The following is a 26,383-nucleotide window of genomic DNA, read 5'->3' as shown; positions in this document are numbered from 1 at the left end:
CCACTTCCTTCATCAGGGAGGGGCGAGAGCATTTTACACCACACCAGGAGTCCTCAAACTTTTTAAACAGGGGCCAGTTCACTGTCCCTCAGACCATTGGAGGGCCGGACTATAGTTTAAAAAAAAAAACTATGAACACATTCCTATGCGCACCGCGGGCCCGGGACGTGTCGGCTGCTGAGCAGGACAGGCAGCGGCACCTGGCGGGCCGGATCCATGTCCTTGGCGGGCCGCAGGTGGCCCGCGGGCCGTAGTTTGAGGACCTGTGACTACACCGAGCTCCCAGGCAGGTCACCCGCCACCAGGCCGGGCAGGCAGGTCACGGTACGCAGGCCAGTAACGTTGGAACTACTCAACTCAAAAAACACCCCAGCGCCCATCAGCAGAGGAGTGGATAAAAAAAAACAAAACAAACTACGGTACAGCTATACCATGGGATACTATGCAACAATAAAAAAGGAAAGAACTCTTAAGCCATTTGCAACCGCATGGATGGACCTGGGGAGTCTCATGCTGAGCCAAATACGCCAGGCAGAAAAGACAGGTGTCCCAGGATCTCACTCCTAGGTGGAATCTAATGAGCCAAATAAACGGGAGAGAAATGTTTTGGCGATCAAAAACAGACCCAGCCCTGGCTGGCTTGGCTCAGTGGATAGAGCGTCAGCCTGCGGACTGAAGGGTCCCGGGTTCGATTCCGGCCAAGGGCACATGCCTGGGTTGCGTGCTCGCTCCCCAGTGGGGAGCGTGCAGGAGGCAGCTGATCGGTGATTCTCTCTCATCATTGGTGTTTCTCTCTCTCTCCCCTTCTCCCTTCCTCTCTGAAATCAATAAAGAAATATATTTTTTAAAAAAAATAAAAGAACAAAAACAGACCCAGAGACATAGAAGCATGAACAGACTGTTGAAGCTCTGGGGGGAAGGCTGGGGAAGGTGGGAGGGAAGAGATCCACCAATGAACTTGTCTGCATATATGCATCACCCACGGACACGGACAATGGGGTGGTGGGTGCCTGGGGGTGGGGGGAAGGTGTTAATGGGGGGGGGGAAGGAGGGCCCATGTAAGACTTTCAACAATAAAGATTTTAAAAAAAATGCCTGCGGACGTCAGTGATCTGACGTGCAGCTCTGGCTGAGGTTTTGAGTCACGGCCCACCCCATATCCGTGCCCCACCACCAGGGGAGAGACCAGCACCTCGGGCTGCCCTGGCCTGAACGAAGACAGGCAGTGTCTACGCAGACCTGCTTTCACGACCAAAGGGCAGCCTCCTGGATGGGGCCACGTCGTCTCTTGAGGTCAACGGCACACAAACTTCACCGAAATCTTGAAACCTCTCTGGAGAAGCGTTATTTTAAAGCAGTTACTGCAGGAACCATTTTTTAAAAACTTACGAAGCACGGGTCTGTAATCGTTGCTGAGTAGCAGCTCCAACACTATTGGAACTGAAAATGCCAGTGGGGACGCCGCAGCAAGCACCCGCGATCGATCCCGAAACGCTGCGCATGGAGGAATTTGCGGCGTATCCGGCAGCCGAGAAGAGAACGGAACGTTCTAAAGATTCGTGACGTTCCTCCCTTCAGACCCGCTGGAACCAGGGACCAGGATGTTCAGGCACAAAGCCCTCTTTGCAGAAAGCATCCAGGTGGCTCAGCGCCCACTCCCTCCGGACGGGGGGCGGGGGCAGCGGCCCCCTCTCCCCCCGGCTGTGCGTGACCGGCCCACGCAGGGCTCACACCAGGACGCCAACGTGAAGAAACGTGTTGGAAGCGAGGAAACGTGATGGTGAGATCCCAGGTCAGGGAAGAACACCCATTGCTTTGCAAGAAATTATCATCCCCTCGCCACCCGATCATGTGGATTAAACCTGCCTACAGCAGTCCACGCGGCTCCCCTTGTTGTATTTGGAAAAGAAGCATCAAGCGTGAACGTTGCACAGGATCACGCTTCGGCTAACAGCCGTGGGCAAACTACGGCCCGCGGGCCGGATCCGGCTGTTCTATCCGGTTCTCTTGCTCTCCCCTCCGCTCCTTTACTTTGAATTTATATTAGTTCACACAAACACTCCATCCATGCTTTTGTTCCGGCCCTCCGGTCCAGTTTAAGAACCCATGGTGGCCCTCGAGTCAAAAACTTTGCCCGCCCATGGAAAAGGATATGTGAATAAATGACACTCCAAGATGACAGACTTCTAGCTCAGGATAAACTTTTAAAAAATAGAACGTTACGATTGCGCCACACCATCATGGCAGAAACCCTTAAGGGACTGAGGTTATTTTTTCAAAACAGATTTTTATTGATTTCGGAGAGGAAGGGAAGAGAGATACAGAAGCATCAAGGATGAGAGAGAATCATGGATCGGCTGCCTCCTGCACGCCCCCTCCTGGGGATCGAGCCCGCAACCCGGGCACGTGCCCATGACCGGGAATGGAACCCGGGACCCTTCGGTCTGCCGGCCGAACCAGCTAGGGGTGGGACTGAGGTATTTTGATTCTTCAAAACCACCGGTGTGCAGCACTGGACAAGATGCAATGAAATGACAATTAAAACGAGCGACCAAGGATTTAAAATAACTCTGCACTCCTGTTGTGTCAAATTAACCTGAGTGAAGGGGAAGTTAGGAGCCAGTGGTCGGCAAACGGCGGCTGGCGAGCCACAGGCGGCTCTTGGGCCCCTTGCGTGTGGCTCTTCCACAAAATACCACGGCCTGGGCGAGTCTTATTTTGAAGAAGTGGCGTTAGAAGAAGTTTAAAAAATTTGGCTCTCCAAAGAGATTTCCATCGTTGTCCTGTTGCTATTTGGCTCTGTGGACGAACGCGTTTGCCGACCACTGAGTTAGGGCATCCCGGCCAGGAGGTGGCCCGGCAGAGCCTTCCGAGAGCTCCATCCCTCGGAAACGTTCTGCGGACAACCTGGAGATAAACATTGTGACCACACGACTTCAGCTGAAGAGCAATCGTTTAATAAGGAAAGCAAGGACCCCTGGGTTCTTCACATACGCTTTTTACAACAAAGGGATATTCGCTTCCTGGCCCCGGAAGACCTGCCTCCCTAGTCATCGGGACACTGGAAACAGGAAGAGCTAATTGGGGTAAAACCGATTCACCTGTTGTGCCTGAGTGTCGTGGTCTGGGCTGCGGGGGTAAGAACGTCCGTGCCACGTTCTCCGCACGGAGGACGAAGAAAAATACCCGAAAGCACTTTCTTTTCTTCAAAACACAGGGGGACTGCTGTCACCGTCACCAGCTGCACAGACACCTCCCCGCGTCGCCCCGCCAGACGTGCGCTTACGGTAGGCGCGTGCCCACAAGACCGCAGGTTGAACGTGTAGCTTGATTTTTTATTTTAAAAATAATAAATCACAAAACTAAAGTGTCTGAACAAGGCCACTGCGCCCCCGCCCCGCCCCCAGGTGTGGTTACAAGCACTACGATCGCGTTACTGTGACTCTGAGCTGATCTCCACTACGGCGGCCTAACTGGGGGCAGCGTCCCTGCGCAGGTGGCGGCGGGGAAGGCGGGTCCTCGGTGGCCGCCACGTCCTCTGCTTCCAGCTCCAGGGGCAGAACCCGGAGGTGGGACGGTCGGGGCTCCCCGCCCGTCACTGCGGGACCAGCTCCCGCAGGGAGGCCAGCGCCGCGTGGATGCGCACGTGCAGTCTGTTCTCGAAGTCGTAGCCGGAGAAATCCTCCTGGAAGAACAAGCAAGGACTGAGGGCCGCACCGCGGGGTGAACCCCTGAGGTCTGTCCGGCCCCAGGGACACCCCTCCCACTCCCGCTAAAGGCTCTGCACCCACTTGCTTTTATTGCCCAATCGCTGAGCTTTGCGATTTTTTAAAAAAATATTCTTTTATTGATTTCAGAGAGGAAGGGAGAGAAAGAGATAGAAACATTGATGATGAGTCATGGATCGGTTCCTCCTGCACGCCCCCCCCCACTGGGGATCGAGCCTGCAACCCGGGCACGTGCCCCGACCGGAAATCGACCCTGGGACCCTTCAGTCCGCAGGCCAACGCTCTGTCCTCGGAGCCACACCGGCCAGGGCATGCCTTTTTTTTTTTTTAAGAATGCTAACGGCACGTCATTACTGTGACTCTGTGATGTTTTCCTCGTGTGAGCTCCGTGTGTAAGCGGCTGTGGGAAATGCTTTATTCGGGAACGTGGTTATGAAATAACCAAGTTCCTTTCCCACTCGCATACGAGGAGGGTTTGTAACGCAGGGAGCGCGCTCACGGGAGTGTCTTAGGACCCTGGTAACGTCACCTAAAACTCAAATGCTTGCCCTGACCACTTTGGCTCAGTGGATAGAGCGTCGGCCTGTGACTGAAGGGTCCCGGGTTCGATTCTGGTCAAGGGCATGGACCTTGGTTGCGGGCACATCCCCGGTAGGGGGTGTGGAGGAGGCAGCTGATCCATGTTTCTCTCTCATCGATGTTTCTAGCTCTCTATCCCTCTCCCTTCCTCTCTGTAAAAAAATCAATAAAATATATACTAAAAATATATATATATGTTGCTATGAAAAAAGCTCCTGGATTTATTAAAAAAAAAAAAAAAAACAACAAAAAAAGAACTCAAGTGCTTGCTGATCCAACCATCACCACTTTTCCTTCCCAGAAATGCCAACCAGGCAATCGCTTCCCCAGATCTCGGGAACTCAGACGCCCGTGCGCGGAGGACAGGCCGCGGGAAGCTCGGGATGTTTACCTTTGCCTGAAGAAGGAGCGCTCGGCCTCTCGCTACCGTCTGTGAAGACAAAACACACACGTCTGTTCACACCTCCGCTTACCCCAGCAGAAAAGGTTAAGACAGGAGGAGATGCTAATTCAGACAAGTCAGCCACAGAGGGGAGTCAACCGCTCACTCAGCGTAGACTCCACGCTCCTTTAATCCAATGATGTCAGTGAGTTTACATCAAGACGTTACTCCATACATCATCTCCCATAGCCTTCACTATCCTATCTAATAGAAGAGGAATATGCAGATTGACCATCACTCCAACACACAAGATGGCTGCCCCCATGTGGTTAAAGATCCTGCCCCCATGTGGACACAAGATGGCCAGCAGGGGAGGGCAGTTGGGAGGGACCAGGCCTGCAAGGGAGGGCAGTTAGGGGTGACCAGGCTGGCAGAGGAGGGAAGTTGGGGGCGACCGGTCCTGCAGGGAAGGGTAGTTGGGGGGGACCCAGGCCTGCAAGGGAGGGCAGTTAGGGGTGACCAGGCCGGCAGAGGAGGGAAGTTGGGGGCGACCGGTCCTGCAGGGAAGGGTAGTTGGGGGGGGACCCAGGCCTGCAGAGGAGAGCAGTTGGGGGGGGGGACCAGGCCTGCAGGGGAGGGCAGTTAGGGTTGACCAGGCCTGCAGGGGAAGGCAGTTGGGGGGGGGACCAGGCCTGCAGGGGAGGGCAGTTGGGCGGGGACCAGGCCTGCAGGGGAAGGCAGTTGGGGGGGGGACCAGGCCTGCAGGGGAGGGCAGTTGGAGGGGGGGGACCAGGCCTGCAGGGGAGGGCAGTTAGGGGCAAACAGGCTGGCAGGGGAGCAGTTAGGCATCAATCAGGCTGGCAGGGCAGTGGTTAGGGGGTGATCAGGCTGTCAGGCAGAAGCAGTTAGGGGCAATCAGGAAGGCAGGCAGGCAGGCGAGCAGTTGGGAGCCAGCAGTCCTGGATTGTGAGAGGGATGTCCGACTGCCCCTTTAGGCCCGATCCCTGGTGCATGAAATTTGTGCATGGGGGGTGGGGTGTCCCTCAGCCCAGCCTTCACCCTCTCCAATCTGGGTGCAGGCTGGGCTGAGGGACACACCCCACCCTGCACAAATTTCGTGCACCAGGCCTCTAGTCATCCTATAAGCAAAAACAACTTAGAAGAGTTGTAATAGTTCAGGGTAAGGTCTTCCTAAAAGAACCCATAAGTGGTGGTAACCAGAAGGCTTATTTGAAGTCAGTAAGTTCTACCTCGTTGTATGTTTAAGGGTCATGCTACAATCAGATTCCCGTGGATTTACAACTCAACTTTTAGGAAGCCCACATATTTGGAAACCGAGTGGAACTTGCTAAAAACTAGAATTTTACTAATTAACCCTCACGCCAATATTATGTCACTGAGCTCCCAAAAGGCGGCGGCAAGCAGATCCAGCACCACTGATACCCTGTTTTTTTAAAGAAACCTGCCCCATTATATGTCCATAAAGGTCGTCACAGGAATTTATCACGTTAATACAGACAGTGTTCTAACATTCTTAAAGTAATCGTACGCTCCATCCTCACTTACTCTCGCCACAATCTTCATTAAGTTGGCAAGACGGGTACTTTTTGAATCCTGACTTACAGACGAGGAGGAAGGTTCTGGTCGAGGGGCCGAGCCAGGCGCACACAGGAAGGTAGATGGCAGAGAACCCTCACGCAACCCTGTTCTTCTGCGTAAGCCACACCACCACCACCCACATTCCTTCCCGAAGACGGCCAGGATTCCCCCTCAAGTAAGTTTTTGCCCAAAAATCGCATTCCAGAGAAGACATTTTCTCCTAAACAGATAGAATTCGTAGCTTCTTGGACTCACCTTATGGGAAATAAAAAGCAGCCCCCCGCCCCCCCCCACCCCGGTTCATCGGTTTCCCTTAAACGAAGGCCGCTGTGTGCCTGCCGCCTGCACGCTCCCGGTGTGACCTTTAAGAAAACACGTGTGATCTTACCTCTGGTTTGTCCAACAGGAGGCAGCCTAGCTCATAGCAAGCGTACGGCGGGATGTACAGGTTGTTCTGACGACACAGCTCGTCCTTGGCAGCGCGCTGGAAGAACTGAGAGGAAGACAGACGTCACTGGACCCATGGATGGCCCCAGGAGGCTCCCTTCCCCCCCTCCAGGCCCGCCCACACAGCTTCCGGACGGCCGTGCGTCGGGACCTGCAGGGACAGAGGCGGGGAAAGTGAACGCACGCTGACACCGATACCTTTTACTTTCACTTTGTGCTAATCCTCACCCGAGAACATTATTCCCGTCGGTTTTTTAGAGAGAGATGGAGGGAAGGAGAAAGGGGGGGTGGGGAGAGAGGAGAAACATCGATGTGGGAGACACACATGGAGTGGTTGCCTCCCACACGCACCTCAGCCACGGCCAGGCATGTGCCCTTGACCGGGAATCAAACCAAGACCCTCTGGTACGCGGGCCGACGCTCTAACCATTGAGCAGCACCACCCAGGGCTGATAAACACACATTTGTGTTTCTCTAACTATGAGAGTCACTCTGCTCCTTCAACACTGTGTTCACACTCCCCCTCTTCCAACTGAGAGTGTCGTTGTGGGCGGGAAGGAGGCCGCGTGTCAGGGCGTGGGCGGGAAGGAGGCCGTGTGTCAAGGGCGCGGGCGGGAAGGAGGCCGTGTGTCAAGAGCGTTGGTGGGAGCCGAAACCGGTTTGGCTCGGTGGATAGAGCGTCGGCCTGTGGACTGAAGGGTCCCGGGTTCGATTCCGGTCAAGGGCATGTACCTTGGTTGCGGGCACATCCCCAGTAGGAGGTGTGCAGGAGGCAGCTGATCGATGTTTCTCTCTCATCGATGTTTCTAACTCTCTATCCCTCTCCCTTCCTCTCTGTGAAATATCAATAAAATATATTAAAAAAAAAAAAAAAAAGAGCGTGGGCGGGAAGGAGGCCGCGTGTCCAGGGCGTGGGCGGGAAGGAGGCCGCGTGTCAGGGCGTGGGCGGGAAGGAGGCCGCGTGTCAGGGCGTGGGCGGGAAGGAGGCCGCGTGTCAGGGCGTGGGCGGGAAGGAGGCCGCGTGTCCAGGGCGTGGGCGGGAAGGAGGCCGCGTGTCCAGGGCGTGGGCGGGAAGGAGGTCGCGTGTCCAGGAAGGAGGCCGCGTGTCCAGGGCGTGGGCGGGAAGGAGGCCGCGTGTCCAGGGCGTGGGCGGGAAGGAGGCCGCGTGTCCAGGGCGTGGGCGGGAAGGAGGCCGCGTGTCCAGGGCGTGGGCGGGAAGGAGGTCGCGTGTCCAGGGCGTGGGCGGGAAGGAGGTCGCGTGTCCAGGGCGTGGGCGGGAAGGAGGCCGCGTGTCCAGGGCGTGGGCGGGAAGGAGGTCGCGTGTCCAGGGCGTGGGCGGGAAGGAGGCCGCGTGTCAGGGCGTGGGCGGGAAGGAGGCCGCGTGTCAGGGCGTGGGCGGGAAGGAGGTCGCGTGTCCAGGGCGTGGGCGGGAAGGAGGCCGCGTGTCCAGGGCGTGGGCGGGAAGGAGGCCGCGTGTCCAGGGCGTGGGCGGGAAGGAGGCCGCGTGTCCAGGGCGTGGGCGGGAAGGAGGTCGCGTGTCCAGGGCGTGGGCGGGAAGGAGGTCGCGTGTCCAGGGCGTGGGCGGGAAGGAGGCCGCGTGTCCAGGGCGTGGGCGGGAAGGAGGTCGCGTGTCCAGGGCGTGGGCGGGAAGGAGGTCGCGTGTCAGGGCGTGGGCGGGAAGGAGGTCGCGTGTCCAGGGCGTGGGCGGGAAGGAGGCCGCGTGTCAGGGCGTGGGCGGGAAGGAGGCCGCGTGTCAGGGCGTGGGCGGGAAGGAGGCCGCGTGTCAGGGCGTGGGCGGGAAGGAGGCCGCGTGTCCAGGGCGTGGGCGGGAAGGAGGCCGCGTGTCCAGGGCGTGGGCGGGAAGGAGGCCGCGTGTCAGGGCGTGGGCGGGAAGGAGGCCGCGTGTCAGGGCGTGGGCGGGAAGGAGGCCGCGTGTCAGGGCGTGGGCGGGAAGGAGGCCGCGTGTCCAGGGCGGTGCGGGAACCCGGGGCTGCCCGGAACCGGGCACCAACCCGCAGGCGGGCAGCGCAGGGGGAGGCCCAGCGGCGGGAGGCGGGGTGTGTTGGGTGCGTGTGCCTCTTCTGATCCCCGGCTCCGCCCCCGCCACGCCGCCCGCTTACCTGCGCGGCATCCTCCGTGTTCCCCAGACACTTGTGGATGGCCCCCAGCAGCAGGTGCTTCAGCCCCACGGCCGAGGCGTCGTCCACGTCCTGGCAGGCTGGAGAGGAGCAGGGGCGGAGACGCGTCCCTCAGCTCCCCCCTCACCACCCAGAGCGTCCTCCGCGGTCTACGCGCACCCAGTTCAGTTCCTCCCCGAGACCCAGAAGGGCCCTCGACGGCGTGGCTCAGTGGACAGAGCGTCGGCCTGCGGACCGAAAGGTCCCGGGTTCGATTCCAGTCAAGGGCACGGACCTCGGATGCAGGCTCCTCCCCGGCCCGGGTCCTGGTCGGGGCGCGTGCAGGAGGCAACCCATGGACGTGTCCCTCCCACAGCGATGTGTCTCTCCGTCTCTCCCTCTCCCTGAAATCAACGGCAACATGTCCTCCGGGTGAGGAACAAAAAAACAACAACCCCCCGGAGGGTCCCCTCCTCCGCCGTTCAGCGAAGATCCTCAGCGACGCAGAGCGGGGGCCAGGGAGGCGACACGTGCTGCTTTGAAACTACGCGGGAGGAGACACCGAAAGGCCACGCACTGTGACCCCAACTGCGTGACCTGGAAAGGAACACCATGGGGGCAGGACCAGTCCCGTGGCCTCCACAGGTCCGGGGGAGGGGCGTGGGGCTCGGGGGATCTGAGGGCCGTGACTGTCTGCACGATACCACCTGTTAAGAGTGGATGCACGCCATTACACGCGTGTCTAAACCCACGCAATGCACGGCACCGAGCGTGGATCTCACGTAAACTGGGTGATAGTGACGTGTGGGTGTGGGTTCATCAGCTGCCCCAAATGCTCCACTCGGGTGGGAGGCCGATGGTGGGGGGGGGGTTGCATGGGGGAGGGAGAGGGGAGCTATGCGGGTCTCGCGAACCTAAAACGGCCCTAAAACATAAAGCCCAGTTACGTGTTTAATGGCACCATCTTGACTTCGTGACCCTGCCCCTGCCGTGGGCACTGGCCATGCTTGTGTGGGCACCGCCCTAGTCACCGAGGACCCTCCACCTCAACAACCTCGCCACCCACTGGGGGGGAGGGCGCACCGGCGGAGGCGCGATGCCGGTTTCCCAGGACACCAGAAAGGAGGGACTGGGGACACAGTGCAGCGAACAGAGGAGGACAAGAAGGAATTATTTCCACGGACCAATAAAGAGACAGCGACTGGGAAGCTTTTATAAACATATATACACACACACACGCATGCATATACAGCCGCACACACGCAAGGCGTCAGCACGATTAGGCCTCGCCCATACGAGTACCAGGACGGCCCTGGGGGAGTCGGGTGCAACAGCGGGGCATGAACGTGAAGAAGGGAACCGGGGCCGAGAGAAGCAGCAGCTGCCTCCCAACCCCAGGCTGGGAACAGCTCCAGGTGAGCCGGCCGGCGGGGTTCAGCGTCGGTCGATCTATGAACCAGGAGGTCAGGGTTCAATTCCCGATCGGGGCACACGCCCAGGTTGTGGGCTCCATCCCTGGTGGGGGGCCTGCAGGAGGCAGCCGATCCATGGTTCTCTCTCATCATGGATGCTTCTCTCCCTTTCCCTTCCTCTGACATCAATAAAAATATATTTTTAAAAAATAGGGGAAAATCCCTTTAAAAATAAAAAAAAACACTCACGCCGAAACCGGTTTGGCTCAGTGGATAGAGCGTCAGCCTGCGGACTGAAAGGTCCCGGGTTCGATTCCGGTCAAGGGCATGTACCTTGGTTGCGGGCACATCCCCGGTGGGAGGTGTGCAGGAGGCAGCTGATCGATGTTTCTCTCTCATCGATGTTTCTGGCTCTCTATCCCTCTCCCTTCCTCTCTGTAAAAAATCAATAAAATTTATTTAAAAAAAAAAACAAAAAAAAAAAAACACTCACTAACCCTAAGGCGGCAGCGGTCTGCAGAGGGGGCTGCAGTCTTGCCTGAGCACTCACCATGTGCTAGAAAGTTCCACTGCTCGAAATACAGCAACTCTCGAAAAACAGCAACCCTTCTGCCCTTAAAAACCCACCTTTTGTTGTTGTTGCTGATTCTCACCCGAGGATACATTTCCACTGATTTTTAGAGAGAGAGGGAAGGAGGGAGAGATGGAGAGAGACACACATCGATTGGTTGCCTCCTGCATGCGCCCAGATCAGGGCCAGGGGTCGAGCCTGTAACTGAATCAAACCTGGGACCCTTCAGTCCCCGGGCTGACGTTCTATCCACTGAGCCAAACCGGCAAGAGGTTTTTAAATGTTTTCATGGATTTTTTAGAGAGAGAGAAAGGGAGGAGAGATAGAGAAACATCAATGATGACAGAGAATCACAGATCGGCCGCCTCCTGCACGCCCCACGCTGGGGATCGAGCCCGCCACCCCGGCCTGTGCCCTGAGCGGGAATCGAACCGTGACCTCCTGGTTCCTAGGTCGACTCTCCACCCCCGAGCCCCGCGGGCGGGCTGGTTTTTTGTGTGCTTTGTTTGTTTGTTTTTACCTTGGCTCATCCTCTGGAGGCTGGGGAAGGAGCAGTTGGGGAGGGCTTTCCAGAGGTACAGCACTTCCACCGAGGCCAGCACGCACAGCACGCGGGTGGGCGTCTGCTTCCGAAACCGCTCCGCCTGCGAGGAGGCAGCACGGTCAGGCCACGCTTCTCTCCCGAGCAGATTCAGGCAGGGAGCGCACGCCTCGGAGACATCTCCCCGGAGCCGCTCGGGTTCGCGTGGGCCCGCCCCTCCCACAGAGCTGGCTGCAAGGCGAGCCCGTCGGTCAGAAACGCTCGCTCTCCAGTTTCCAAAATCTACGGGCAGACGGTGCCTCTCTCACTCCTCCTCCACCTCACTCCGCGATCGTGACCCGGGGGGGACCCCGGAAACGTACAGACCTGGAGGAGGGGGGCTCGGTGGGTGTCGGGGAGGGAGCCGGGGAGCTGGCTAGTGACGCTTGTGGAATTTCTCGTTTCCTACCAATCTCAGTGCTCTGGGGGCCTCGCACACCCAGGGGTGGGCAAACTTTCTGACTCGAGGGCCACCATGGGTTCTTAAACTGGACCGGAGGGCCGGAACAAAAGCATGGATGGAGTGTTTGTGTGAACTGATATAAATTCAAAGTAAAGGAGCGGAGGGGAGAGCAAGAGAACCGGATAGAACAGCCGGATCCGGCCCGCGGGCCGTCGTTTGCCCACGGCTGGTAGCTTATCATCAAACCAAGTCACTGGACGCTCATTCAAAAACGCACGCGAGGAAAACCACGGGACACTCGGGACGTGGCCAGGAGTCACGGGGCCCACGGCCATTCAGCCAAACCTTCCTCTTTAAGGGACAGGGTGCGTTAGGCCTTCTGTCTGACACGGGATGTGCGTAATTTTTTTTAATTAGGTCAAATTGTGATCTGGCCAGTGAGGAGCATCAACCTATGAACCGGGAGGTCACGGTTCGATTCCCATCAGGGCACAGGCCCAGGTTGTGGGCTCCATCCCCAGTGGGGGGCGTGCAGGAGGCAGCCGATAGATGGTTCTCTCTCATCACGGATGTTTCCCTCTTTCTCCCCCTTTCCCGTCCTCTCTGAAATCAATAAAAACACATTTTTTCCCCACAAGAACGTGATGTGTTCGCTGTCCTGAGAACCAACGGTTGCACCTCTGGCCGGGGCCTGCCTACCTGGCTTCTGACCTAGCTCCCCAGACGATGCTCTCCCCCAGGTGTGCTCGGCAGCTCGGGAGGGTCCGCGAGATCTCCGCGCACTCAACCCCCCACCGCTGTTCCGTGACCCGCCGCACACCACGCCCTGCATTCGGAGCAGGCGTCCGGCCGGGCCGTGAGCTCCCCCGGGGGCGAGCCGCGCTATGCTGGGCAGGGAGGTGGCCCGCTGCCAATCTGATGCCCTAGGACCCGAGAGGTGGTGTCGGCTGCACATGCCCCATTCCCAGCAACCCCCGTGCACGGGCCCACGCACCTTCTTCACCGAGAACTGCTCGATCTGGTTGTTCTTCCTCTTGAAGAGCTTCTGCACCTCCTTGAAGATGACCTGGGCGCCGTCCGCGTCGCCGGTGGCCCCCTGGCAGACTGAGAAACCGCCGTTTATGCCTCAGGGTGACCTAGGCTGGCGACACTTGGAAATGTTTCCAAATCAACCAACGGGCGCAGACAGTTTAAGAGACGGTGACACAGAGGATGCGCCATCCTGCAGGCCATCAGGCCTCGCTGTAACAGCTGTTCCCAGGCGGCTCCACCAGGTGGCAGCACAGCTCTATCTGTCATCTATCATCTACTATCAATCTATCGTCTATCTATCATCTATCAATCTATCATCTATCTATCATCTATCTATCTACCTATCTGTCATCTATCTATCACCTATCTACTATCTATCATCTATTTATCATCTATCTATTATCCATCTATCATCCATCTATCTATCTATCACTCTATCATCTATCAATCTATCATCTATCTACTATCTATCTATCATCTATCTACCATCTATCATCTATCTACTATCATCTATGTATCTACTATCATCTATCATCTATTTATCATCTATCTACCTACTATCTAACTATCATCTATCTATCATCTATCTAATCTACTATCATCTATCTTCTATCCATCATCTATCCATCATCTATCTATCATCTATCAATCTATCATCTATCTATCTATCTAATCTACTATCATCTATCTATCTACCATCTATCTATCTATATCTATCTATCATCTATCATCTATCTATCATCTATCTAATCTACTATCTATCATCTATCTATCTATCTATCTATCTATCATCTATCTCATCTATCTATCCATCTATCTATCATTTATCTATCTATCTCCTCAGGCCAGAGAGCCTCAGTCCTTCCAGAAATGACAGGCATGTCTGCCATGGGGACAAGCCGTGCTGAAACAGCGTGCGTTCTGCAAAGTCACACTGTACACGCAACGGGGTCCCCAGGAAACACAGGTGGGAGCGAGCGGGTGCCCCCTAAAGGAGAAACGCGACCAGAAAGACGTGCTGGATTCCTGACATTATTTAAATCCCCAGCAAGCAAATCTATTTCAGAAAAACAGAGCAGAGAGTAAGGTCAGCAGAGGCTGCTTAGGGCCACACACACCAGAACCAGGCGAACCGGGCAACGAGCTTCCCAAGACACGGACGTGACCAGCCCCAGGGAGGCGGGCCGTGTGCTGCTGAAATGGTCAGTGCGCCGGGCGTTAGGCTGCTGGTCCCGCGGGGCGCGCTGGGGACACCGAGGAAGGACAGAGCCCCACCTCCTCCCTCGGGGATTCTCCATCCGCGGACGGTGTGAGTGTGAGCGTGCGCGTCGGGGAGGAGACGCTGCTGCCGCAGGGACAGGCCGCCTGAAACAGCGCGTGTTCTGCAGTCGCACTCACCGGCGGTCAGGTACGCGTAGTAGCACTGCGACCACCGGGACTCGTTCTTCAGCCTCTCGAAGGAGCTGAACGCGTCCTGGAAGTTCAGCTCGATCATGCTGCACCAGCCTGGGAGAGAACAGGCTCAGATAAGCTCGATCACCCTGCACCGCCTGGGAGAGCAGGCTCAGGGCAGCTCGATCATCCTGCACCGCCTGGGAGAGCAGGCTCAGGGCAGCTCGATCAGGCTGCACCGCCTGGGAGAGCAGGCTCAGGGCAGCTCAATCACCCTGCACCGCCTGGGAGAGCAGGCTCAGGGCAGCTCGATCACCCTGCACCGCCTGGGAGAGCAGGCTCAGGGCAGCTCGATCATCCTGCACCGCCTGGGAGAGCAGGCTCAGGGCAGCTCGATCACCCTGCACCGCCTGGGAGAGCAGGCTCAGGGCAGCTCGATCACCCTGCACCGCCTGGGAGAGCAGGCTCAGGGCAGCTCGATCACCCTGCACCGCCTGGGAGAGCAGGCTCAGCTCGATCATGCTGCACCAGCCTGGGAGAGAACAGGCTCAGATTAGCTCGATCACCCTGCACCGCCTGGGAGAGCAGGCTCAGGGCAGCTCGATCACCCTGAACCACCTGGGAGAGCAGGCTCAGGGCAGCTCGATCACCCTGCACCGCCTGGGAGAGCAGGCTCAGGGCAGCTCGATCATCCTGCACCGCCTGGGAGAGCAGGCTCAGGGCAGCTCGATCACCCTGCACCGCCTGGGAGAGCAGGCTCAGGGCAGCTCGATCATCCTGCACCGCCTGGGAGAGCAGGCTCAGGGCAGCTCGATCATCCTGCACCGCCTGGGAGAGAGCAGGCTCAGCTCGATCACCCTGCACCGCCTGGGAGAGCAGGCTCAGGGCAGCTCCATCACCCTGCACAGCCTGGGAGAGCAGGCTCAGGGCAGCTCGATCACCCTGCACCACCTGGGAGAGCAGGCTCAGGGCAGCTCGATCATCCTGCACCGCCTGGGAGAGAGCAGGCTCAGGGCAGCTCGATCACCCTGCACCGCCTGGGAGAGCAGGCTCAGGGCAGCTCGATCATCCTGCACCGCCTGGGAGAGAGCAGGCTCAGCTCGATCACCCTGCACCGCCTGGGAGAGCAAGCTCAGGGCAGCTCCATCACCCTGCACAGCCTGGGAGAGCAGGCTCAGCTCGATCATCCTGCACCGCCTGGGAGAGCAGGCTCAGCTCGATCATCCTGCACCGCCTGGGAGAGCAGGCTCAGCTCGATCATCCTGCACCGCCTGGGAGAGCAGGCTCAGGGCAGCTCGATCACCCGGCACCGCCTGGGAGAGCAGGCTCAGGGCAGCTCGATCATCTTGCACCGCCTGGGAGAGCAGGCTCAGGGCAGCTCGATCACCCTGCACTGCCTGGGAGAGCAGGCTCAGCTCGATCATCCTGCACCGCCTGGGAGAGCAGGCTCAGCTCGATCATCCTGCACCGCCTGGGAGAGAGCAGGCTCAGGGCAGCTCGATCATCCTGCACCACCTGGGAGAGCAGGCTCAGGGCAGCTCGATCACCCTGCACCACCTGGGAGAGCAGGCTCAGGGCAGCTCGATCACCCTGCACCGCCTGGGAGAGCAGGCTCAGGGCAGCTCGATCACCCTGCACAGCCTGGGAGAGCAGGCTCAGCTCGATCATCCTGCACCGCCTGGGAGAGCAGGCTCAGGGCAGCTCGATCACCCGGCACCGCCTGGGAGAGCAGGCTCAGGGCAGCTCGATCATCCTGCACCACCTGGGAGAGCAGGCTCAGGGCAGCTCGATCATCCTGCACCACCTGGGAGAGCAGGCTCAGGGCAGCTCGATCACCCTGCACCGCCTGGGAGAGCAGGCTCAGGGCAGCTCGATCACCCTGCACAGCCTGGGAGAGCAGGCTCAGCTCGATCATCCTGCACCGCCTGGGAGAGCAGGCTCAGGGCAGCTCGATCACCCGGCACCGCCTGGGAGAGCAGGCTCAGGGCAGCTCGATCATCCTGCACCACCTGGGAGAGCAGGCTCAGGGCAGCTCGATCATCCTGCACCGCCTGGGAGAGCAGGCTCAGGGCAGCTCGATCACCCTGCACCGCCTGGGAGAGCAGGCTCATTTCAGCTCGATCACCCTGCACCGCCTGGGAGAGCAGGCTCAGGGCAGCTCGATCACCCTGCACCGCCTGGGAGAGCAGGCTCATTTCAGCTCGATCACCCTGCACCGCCTGGGAGAGCAGGCTCAGGGCAGCTCGATCACCCTGCACCGCCTGGGAGAGCAGGCTCAGGGTAGCTCGATCACCCTGCACCGCCTGGGAGAGCAGGCTCAGGGCAGCTCGATCACCCTGCACCGCCTGGGAGAGCAGGCTCAGGGTAGCTCGATCACCCTGCACCGCCTGGGAGAGCAGGCTCAGGGCAGCCGCCAGCTCCGTGTGCGCCCACAGCCCGGCCCAGAGACACCCTCCGTCCCGTCGATGCCTCCTGAGTGCTGTGTGCACACCGCCTGAAAACTCTTTCAAAATTATTTTGTTCTCGCCCTGGCCGGTTTGGCTCAGTGGGCAGAGCGTCGGCCTGCAGGCCAAAGGGTCCCAGGTTTGATTCTGGTCAAAGGCATGTACCTCTCAGCAGGGCGTGTGCGGGAGGCAGCCCATGGATGTGTTTCTCTCACATCGATGTTTCTCTGTCTTTCCCTCTCTCTCAAAATCAATGCAAGGATGAAAAAGATAAATAAGTAAAAATGAACTTTTTTCTCTTAAATATTTTCAGTGTGCCATTTTAAGGTTTCACAGCCGGTGACGCAATAAAGAGGGAATGTGAGGCAAAGATCTCTATCTAACACTCCAACAGGGTGTCGCCGACAGGGCGAGATGAACCCGGGCACAGGGACAGCCACGCCACGAGGTCACAGAGGGGCCCGGCGGCAGGAGCAGGGAACCGTGTCCAGTTCTCAGGTGCAAGCGAATACGGTATCTACAAAGCGGGCCAGTCCGTGCAGTGAACCCCGACAACACCCATTATCCTAAACTCAGAATCTCCTAATCAATTAGAAAGAAATAATGAGCTCAGCGGGGGGGGGGGGGGGGGGCGGGAAGGGCTCGGCCGCCGGGCATCGACCTATGAACCAGGAGGTCGCGGGTTCCGTTCCCAGCCAGGGCACATGCCCGGGTGGCGGGCTCCGTCCCCAGCAGGGGGGCGTGCAGGAGGCAGCCGATCCATGATTCTCTCTCATCGATCTCTCTCTCTCTCCTCGCCCTCTCTCTCTCTCTAAAAGCAATAAAACGTATTTCTTTAAAAAGAAACCTCGCGAATCCCCGAGACAAGTGGCACTGCTTGTGCTACGCTAGCTGCGTCCTCTGACGACAAAGAGGCAGCGGCGTTTGGTAAAGACACAGGCGGAGCAGCCCTTAAAGGAGACGCGCCCAGGAAAGCGGGGTCACTCGGGGGACAGGAGCCGGCCCGGCCCCGGACTCACCGATTTCGTACAGACAGACGTGCTGGATCTCCCTCTGGTCCACGGCGAGCTCCAGGGCCGTGTGGAAGGAGGCCAAGGCACTGTTGATCTGACACTGAGGGGAGAGGACAGGAAGTGAGTCACCGCTGACCCCGTCATCACACCACACGTGCATCGTGCCACCAATGTCTCCTACACAGCCATCAAACCCGGCCGAGCGCATGGACGAGCGTGGTTCAAAGGCTCCTGGGAAGCCCAGCCGGCGAGGCTCGGGGGTTGAGCGTCGACCTGTGAACCGGGAGGTCACGGTCCGATTCCCAGTCAGGGTTGCAGGCTTGATGCCATGTGGGACGTGCAGGAGGCAGCCCATCCATGATTCTCTCTCATCATGGATGCTTCTCTCTCTCCCTCTCCCTTCCTCTCTGAAATCTATAAAAATATATTTAAAAGCAATAACAAAAAAGGCGGGGGGAGGCAGAGAGTGTCGCCACACGTACTATAGAGGAGGAGGTGAATCCAGAGGCACAGACTGAGTGATGGGGCCACAGCCCAGGAATGCAGGCGGCCACCCGTGCGTGCAAGAGGCAAGGAAAGATTCTCCCCGGAGCCCGAACCCCCGATGTCATCCCCGGGGAGCTGGCTGGACTCCTGGCCCCAGCACTAGGAGAAAATTAGTTCCCGTTGCTTTTCAGCCACCGGAGTTGCGGTAATTGGTTAGTCGGCTTTAGAAGGGTAATACGGTGTATTTCTTCAAAAACGGAGAAGCACCACGCTTTTGCTGCGAGAGGCACTCCAACAGGAAGTGCTGAGGCCATTATCAGGGCGTAAGGACATGATCCCACGAGCGAGCATCGCTCCCAAACCAGTTCTAGTTCCGTTCCGATCGCTCCCTGAGGAATCACCCTGAGCAGTTACGGCCACGGGGGGAATACGGCTCCCTTATTTCGCACCCAAATCATTTAAAACACAACCGATCTTGGGGAGCCCTGGCTGGTTTGCCTTCCGTAGACAGAGCGTTGGCCTGCGGACTGAAGGGTCCCGGGTTCGATTCCAGTCAAGGGCCTGTGCCCAGGTTGCAGGCTTGATCCCCAGGGTGGGGCGTGCAGGAGGCAGCCGATCGGTGATCCTCGCATCATTGATGTTTCTCTCTCTCCCTCTCCCCTCCTCCCTGCCATCAATAAAAAAAAAAAAATTTTTTTAAAAATGATCTGTGGGCCGAAACCGGTTTGGCTCAGTGGATAGGGTGTCGGCCTGCGGACTCAAGGGTCCCGGGTTCGATTCCGGTCAAGGGCATGTACCTTGGTTGCGGGCACATCCCCAGTAGGAGGTGTGCAGGAGGGAGCTGATCGATGTTTCTCTCTCATCGATGTTTCTAACTCTCTCTCCCTCTCCCTTCCTCTCTGTAAAATATCAATAAAAATATTAAAAAAAAAATGATCTGTGGGAGTTTTTAATAAAATATCCACGACACAGCAGAGAAAGGAGAATTATCCTCCACTTGATACTTGTTCCCCAGTTTAGTTTTTAAAGACATAGACTCGCCCTGGCCCTTAGAGAATGATGCCCCGGGGCCTGCACGAGTTAAGCCGTGACGTCGAGAACCCTCCAACACACACGCCGTCTCGTGAGCGAGGCCCCGACCGGCTGTCACGACGACCGCCTACAGCCTCCGTCTCCCCGCCGGTGAAACGCGAAAAGCCAAGTGCTGGCTGGTTTAACCGGCTCTGGAGGAAGCGCTACGAACACAGGCGCAGTGCTCGCCCCGTTCAACGGAGCCAACTTACTGCCAAATTCAAACCAGCGTAACGGACACCGTTACCGCGGAGACCCAGCACGTTCTCCCGTCGTCATCGGGGCTTCTTCCTTGACGGGGGCCCGGGCCCTGGGTGGCCCCTGTGGGAGGGAGGCAGTGGCTCCTTCATGGGACTAAGTGGGCGTCGCCGGTGCGGAGGGGGACTGGGTTTTTGCTAAGCGATTTTCACGTGTCACGTGATCACACGCTTAGGGATTCTCGTCACTGCGTCCTCTTCACCCTTGGGTTTTCCAGGGAGACGTTCACATCATTTGTAAGGAATCCGTTACTTCACAATGTTTAAAAATAATTTACGACCGGCTCACGTAATCGGCTAGGAACACCAGATAGGATAGCGAGTGTCAGCAAGCACGGCTGCATCTTGCTTTTCTTTTCTATGTGTATTGATGTCAGAGAGGAAGGGAGAGGGAGAGAGAGACACATCCAGGGTGAGAGAGAATCATGGACCGGCCGCCTCCTGCACGCCCCACACGGGGGATCAAGCCTGCAACCCGGGCCTGTGCCCTGACCGGGAATCGAGCCACGGCCTCCTGGCTCCTAGGTGGACGCTCAGCCCGAGCCACGCCGGCCGCGAGGCGTCGTTGCTTTATTCCCACCTTGCACACGGAGGCCCTAACGTTGAGCAGTAAATAGAGTTCGCTGCACCGTTTTTGTCGATGCCATGGTTACGGCGTACGGAGACACAGCTCCGTCCGCTCTGGTTTTAGGGACGACGCCACGGAGCTCTCACAGGGAAGGGTCGGGTTACGAACATGAACTGTGCTCCTCATTCGTCACAACGCGCCGACAGGCCAGCATCCGACCTGTACACACCACTGCCCCCGTCTCGTGTGTGTAGAAGAGCGAGATGATGAGATGACGTGACGTAAAACGGAACGTAAAGATGGCTGGCCTGTTTTCGTGCAGTGGCTCCGTGTCTGAAGCCATGCCGTCTGCGTTTTAAAACGAGAGCTCTCCTTGTCACCCGTGTGTGTTTTTAAAGTGTGTGTTTTGTGTCTTCATCTAAGAGACTTTCTAACGCTCTGCCCGCAGCATAGGCGCCAATCTCGGCTCACCGCCTAGCTCAGGGGCGGGCAAACTTTCTGACTCGAGGGCCACCATGGGTTCTTAAACTGGACCGGAGGGCCGGAACAAAAGCATGGATGGAGTGTTTGTGTGAACTAATATAAATTCAAAGTAAAGGAGCGGAGGGGAGAGCAAGAGGACCGGATAGAACAGCCGGATCCGGCCCGCGGGCCGTCGTTTGCCCACGGCTGGCCTAGACCCTCCCCTGCGCCGCCACGGCTCCGGCTCAGGAGCAGGCAGCGGGCTGACGGCCTGGGCTCCTGGAAGCGGTGGCTTCGCGGCAACGACACCCGGAAGGCACCAACCGTTCCCGGCCCCGGGACACCGGCTCCTGGAGAGGCGGCCCCAGGCGGGAATCCCAGGCGGCCCGCAGGAGGCTTTACCGACCATCACACGCAGGCACGGTACCTCGAGTCGCTGGACACGGCCCTTGAAGAACATGAAGAGGGAGGAGTTGGGGTAGGCGGCTTCCTTTCTGCACAGGATTTCCTTGGCCTCCTCCAGGCCCGCCCTGTTGTCGCTGCCGTCCAGGGCGAAGAAGGGGCGGACCACGGTGTGGTACCAGAGCAGCGCCAACCTGCAGGAGGGAAGGATGCTGAGCCTGGACCTCCGCCCCGGCTCCCGCTCTCAAACACAGGCACACGTGTGCACGCCCCCCAAGCTCGCTGCCTCGTCAGAGCAGCCGCCCCGTTTTAGCGTTATCAGTATTTGGAAAGCGGCAACTCCAGCTCACAGATCAGCCCACGCCCCCAGGTGACGCATGTAGCTTCGAGGCATCCAGGTGACGCCACGCCTTGCTCACCGATGCACAAACGAGAGACAGGGACTGGGGGCCAGGATGTCCTGTCCCTCCCGAGGAAGGCGTTACTTTTTTGAAAAAGGAACACATTGCTTTCCGCTGTGTTCACAAACTGGGGAGTGGGTCTCAGAGTCAGGGTTTAAGTGCAGGAGCCACAGGCAAAGCGACACTTTATCAGGGGTCCTCAAACTACGGCCCGCGAGCCATCTTCGGCCCGCCGAGGACATGGATCCAGCCCGCCGGGTGCCGCTGCCTGTCCTGCTTAGCAGCCGACGCGTCCCGGGCCCGCAGTGCGCATAGGAATTTGTTCATAATTTTTTTTTTTTAAACTATAGTCCGGCCCTCCAACGGTCTGAGGGACAGTGAACTGGCCCCGTTTAAAAAGTTTGAGGACCCGCCAAAACCGGTTTGGCTCAATGGATAGAGCGTCGGCCTGCGGACTCAAGGGTCCCGGGTTCGATTCCGGTCAAGGGCATGTACTGTGGTTGCGGGCACATCCCCAGTGGGGGGCGTGCAGGAGGCAGCTGATCGATGTTTCTCTCTCATCAATGTTTCTAGCTCTCTATCCCTCTCCCTTCCTCTCTGTAAAATATCAATAAAATGTATTAAATAAATAAATAAATAAATAAAAATAAAAAGTTTGAGGACCCCTGCTTTATATAAACGAGAGGACCAGATAAAGGCCTTTCTCAGGCCTTGAAAAGGCTCCATTTACAAAAACGAAGAAGTAAATTACTAAACATTCTGTCACTGCAGAGCCATCCCTTCCAGGAAAAATGCCATCTTAAAGGAGGCCCCTCCAGAGACGCACTGGGATCTGCCTTAATGAACAGAAATGTTTAACCCACAACCAATACGTTCATGCAAACGTGTGCTCCTGGCACGCTCATACATCTGTTTCCCTTTTAGAGACCAGGCTAATGTACATTAATAATTCTAACGATTCCTTTCTCAGAAAACAGTATTCACCTGTCAACAGACAAATTATCACAAGTTACAAATCTGTTAAGTCAAATTAACGAAGGACCACGGTTTGTGCCATTTAATGAGTTTGGGGAGGCACATTTTTGAAATGAAAAATTAACAGCCTCACCCTAGCCAGTTTTGCTCAGTGGATAGAGCGTTGGCCTGCAGACGGAAGGGACCCGGGTTCGATTCCGGTCAAGGGCACATGCCCTGTTGAGGGCTCCATCCCCAATGTGGGGCGTGCAGGAGGCAGCCGATCCATGATTCTCTCTCATCATTGATGTTTCTCTCTCCCTTCCTCTCTGAAATCAATCAATCAAATATAATAAGAAAATTAACGATCTCTTTAATAGCCGCCACATATTGAGAGTAAATCTCCAAATGCCTCAATTCTGACATGAGTAGAAATAGAGCTCTCAAACGCTCCCTGTGATGTCAACATTACTGGGAAGAATCCTGACAAGCGGTATGACATCCAAGGAAATCGAGTGTCTGATAAAAGCATTCAAATCGCAAATGGCAGATATTTACCAAATTGGGGGAAAAAAAAATCACACCATTTTTTACTGATGGAGGAAGGAGTGGTCCCTGCTCTGAACAGCGCTCTCATGTTTAAATAATTGCCAGTTAAGCCCTGACCGGTTTGGCTCAGTGGCTAGAGAGTCAGCCTGTGGACTGAAGGGTCCCAGGTTCGGTGCCGGTCAAGGGCATGTACCTTGGTTGCGGGCACATCCCCAGTGGGAGGTGTGCAGGAGGCAGCTGATCGATGTTTCTCTCCCATCGATGTTTCTAACTCTCTGTCCCTCTCCCTTCCTCTCTGTAAAAAATCAATAAAATATATTAAAAAAAAAAAAAAAAAGATGAGGACAAAAGAATAAAAATTCATAATCACAGAAATGTCCTATCCGATTTTTATCCTTTAAATCTAAAAACCAGAATTGGGCCCTAACCGGTTTGGCTCAGCGGATAGAGCGTCGGCCTGTGGACTCAAGGGTCCCAGGTTCGATTCCGGCCAAGGGCATGGACCTTGGTTGCGGGCCCATCCCCAGTGGGGGGTGTGCAGGAGGCAGCTGATCGATGTCTCTCTCTCATCTGATGTTTCTAACTCTCTATCCCTCTCCCTTCCTCTCTGTAAAAATCAATAAAATATATTTAAAAAATAAAAACCAGAATTGGGATCTCGGTGACTGTGGCCAAGGTCAAGGTCACCAACATTGCTTACCCCCTCATTTAAGGCTGGGAAATAGGATCGTTTTCCTGTCTCCACGCATGCCTCGTCTGTGAGACCTCAGAACCGTGCTCGGCTCCCCAAGACAGCTTCTACAAAGCCCCGCACCACGGTCGTCGGCCTGGCGTTGAAAGTCATGAGCTTCGCCCAGCTGGGCGTGGCTCAGCGGTTGAGCATGGACCCAGGGACCCAGAGGTCACCGATTCCCGGTCAGGGCACAGGCCCGAGGTGGGGGTCGATGCCCTGTATGGGGCGTGCAGGAGGCGGCCGATCCCTAATTCCTCATCATGGATGTTTCTCTCTCTCTCTCCTTCTCCCTTTCTCTCTGAAGTCAATAAAAACATATTAAAAAAAGCCCTGATCGGTTTGGCTCAGTGGATAGAGCGTCGGACTGCGGGCTAAAGGGTCCCAGGTTCGATTCCGGTCAAGGGCATGGACCTTGGTGGCGGGCACATCCCCAGTGGGAGGTGTGCAGGAGGCAGCTGATCGATGTTTCGCTCTCATCGATGTTTCTAACTCTCTATCCCTCTCCCTTCCTCTCTGTGAAATATCAATAAAATATATTAAAAAAAAAAAAACATATTAAAAAAAAAAAAAAACAAAAACAAAAACAAGAAAAAAAGACACTAGCATCATGTCCACCAAACCCGGGTGTTTACCTGACGCTTCCTTTCCCGGGCCGACTTGCTGGCCCCTCACTCTCAACACTACGTTATCTACAAAGCAGTGCAACACAGCTACTCACGTAGCTAAAGGGGCCTTCATGTCCTTACTTTCGCTCGCATACATCAGTGAAGACAGCCCCTGGTGGCGGTCTCCGGGGAACCCCAGCAGGTTGATGATTTTGAGCAGGTTGGGGGGCACCATGGAGATGCAGAGGTGGAACAGGCCGTAGCCGAAGCTCACGGCGCCTCTCAGCCTGCTCAGGGTCTCCTCGGACACCCCCTCCGCCGCCACGTGGTTGTCGTTGGCGGCATCGGCGGGCGAGGGCTGCCCCGTCGGCGTCCCCCGGTGCAGCTCCTGCAGCGCGTTGATGTCCAGGTAGCACTTGTTGTAGATCTTCCAGGCTTTCCTGAGGATCCAGCCGCCTCGGATGTACGCTGGGCAGGGAAGAGCGGACAGTGAGCGCCGAGCCCCGTGCCCGCGCGGACCCCCGAGGGCGCGCGCGAGCAACCTCACCCCCGAGCAACACGGCATCCTTTCTCTTTTCGGAGGGCTTTATATAGGCCCGTGGTCGGCAAACGGCGGCTCGCGAGCCACAGGCGGCTCTTGGGCCCCTGGAGTGTGGCTCTTCCACAAAATGCCACGGCCTGGGCGAGTCTATGTTGAAGAAGTGGCGTTAGACGAAGTTTACGTTTAAAAAATTTGGCTCTCAGCCCTGACCGGTTTGGCTCAGTGGATAGAGCATCGGCCTGTGGACTGAAGGGTCCCGGGTTCGATTCCGGTCGGGGGCATGTGCCTTGGTTGTGGGCACGTCCCCAGTGGGGAGTGTGTGGGAGGCAGCTGATGGATGTTTCTAGCTCTCTCTCCCTCTCCCTCCCCCCCTCTCTTCCTCTCTGTAAAAAATCAATAAAATATATTAAAAAAAAAAAATTTGGCTCTCAAAAGAAATGTCAGTCGTTGTCCTGTTGATATTTGGCTCTGTGGACGAATGAGTTTGCCAACCACTGATATCGGCCATTCTACAACACAGGGCTGCAGATCACGTGAAAAATACTTTAGTCCTTTTTTAAAAATATGTTGTTATGGATTTCAGAGAGGAAGGGAGAGGCAGAGAGAGATGGAAACATCAGTGATGAGAGAGAATCACTGACCGGCTGACTCCTGCACGCCCGCCCCTCCCCCGGGGGACATGGGACAAGCTTGGGAGAAAGCCTCTGAGAACCAGCACCTCGGTTGAGGGTGGGGTGTAATGGGAACGTCACCCTCATCACTGTCACAGCTCGCCCACCGTCAACACTCAGGGACTGATCAGCAAGAGCTCCTAACAATGACCCTCCCGCTGGGGAGGGTGGTGAGAAAACCCAACCATCCCAGGTACTCGGGCCGGGGGGACTGAGACTCTCCCGGCCCCGTCCATGATGGCAGCGAGGAACCCACGAACCGGAGGTCGCTGTTCGATTCCGGGTCGGGACGCCCGCCGGGTGAGGCACCAACGACACTCACAGACTGACGTCACCTGGAGCTCAGGCAGGCGCGGGCCCCCCTCACTCTGTGCCCACCACTGCAGGGCTGGGGGGGGACGCCTATAACAGACCCTGCCCGCGTCCCCCTCGCGGGAAACTAAGTCTGGGCTGCGGACATCTGGTCGACCTGGGTCCCCCTCGCGGAGACCGACCGGGCTGCGGACATCTGGCCGACCCGGGTCCCCCTCACAGGAGACTAAGTCAGCCGTGGACATCTTGTCGACCCGCGTCCCCCTCGCGGGAGACCGTCCGGGCTGCGGACATCTGGTCGACCCGGGTCCCCCTCGCAGGAGACCGTCCAAGGAGGTTTCCCCCCAAGACAATGATCCACAAAAATGTTCCCTGAGAAACGGGCCTCGGCAAAGCAGGAAGTAAACCCTTTACAGCAGCGGTTCTCAACCTTCCTAATGCCGCGACCCTTTAATACGGCTCCTCATGTTGTGGGGACCCCCAACCACAAAATTATTTTCGTTGCTACTTCATAACTGTCATTTTGCTGCTGTTATGAATCATCATGTAAATATCTGATAGGCAGGATATCTTAGGCCAGTGGTCGGCAAACTCATGAGTCAACAGAGCCAAATATCAACAGGACAACTATACGATTGACATTTCTTTGGAGAGCCAGATTTTTTAAACTTA

At 56.9% G+C, this 26,383-nt stretch overlaps 1 protein-coding gene across 3 annotated transcripts in view; it reads right to left on the bottom strand.

Annotated features, from left to right (window-relative positions):
* Positions 1 to 2,276: 2,276 nt before the first annotated feature.
* The window catches only part of TTC39C (tetratricopeptide repeat domain 39C), a 42,391-nt gene continuing 18,284 nt past the window's right edge, over positions 2,277 to 26,383 (bottom strand). For 2 of the 3 annotated variants that reach the window (XM_080686797.1, XM_080686798.1), the window contains exons 5-14: positions 24,329 to 24,655; positions 20,971 to 21,139; positions 17,706 to 17,799; positions 14,249 to 14,356; positions 12,813 to 12,922; positions 11,356 to 11,479; positions 8,856 to 8,953; positions 6,677 to 6,781; positions 4,699 to 4,737; positions 2,277 to 3,685 (exon numbers count right to left, since the gene is read on the bottom strand). In XM_080686797.1, coding sequence (XP_080542923.1) covers positions 3,596 to 3,685; positions 4,699 to 4,737; positions 6,677 to 6,781; positions 8,856 to 8,953; positions 11,356 to 11,479; positions 12,813 to 12,922; positions 14,249 to 14,356; positions 17,706 to 17,799; positions 20,971 to 21,003 — 801 coding nt within the window. In that variant the 5' untranslated portion in view covers positions 21,004 to 21,139; positions 24,329 to 24,655 and the 3' untranslated portion in view covers positions 2,277 to 3,595. Of the gene's footprint in view, positions 3,686 to 4,698; positions 4,738 to 6,676; positions 6,782 to 8,855; positions 8,954 to 11,355; positions 11,480 to 12,812; positions 12,923 to 14,248; positions 14,357 to 17,705; positions 17,800 to 20,970; positions 21,140 to 24,300; positions 24,656 to 26,383 lie in introns of all 3 variants that reach the window. The other variant, XM_080686796.1, reaches the window with a different exon arrangement.

This window comes from Plecotus auritus (assembly GCF_963455305.1).
Source record: "Plecotus auritus genome assembly, chromosome: 8".
In the NCBI taxonomy this organism is placed as follows: domain Eukaryota; kingdom Metazoa; phylum Chordata; class Mammalia; order Chiroptera; family Vespertilionidae; genus Plecotus; species Plecotus auritus.
The sequence above is the reverse complement of the archived record's forward strand: the minus strand, read 5'-3'. Positions and strand labels throughout refer to the sequence as shown.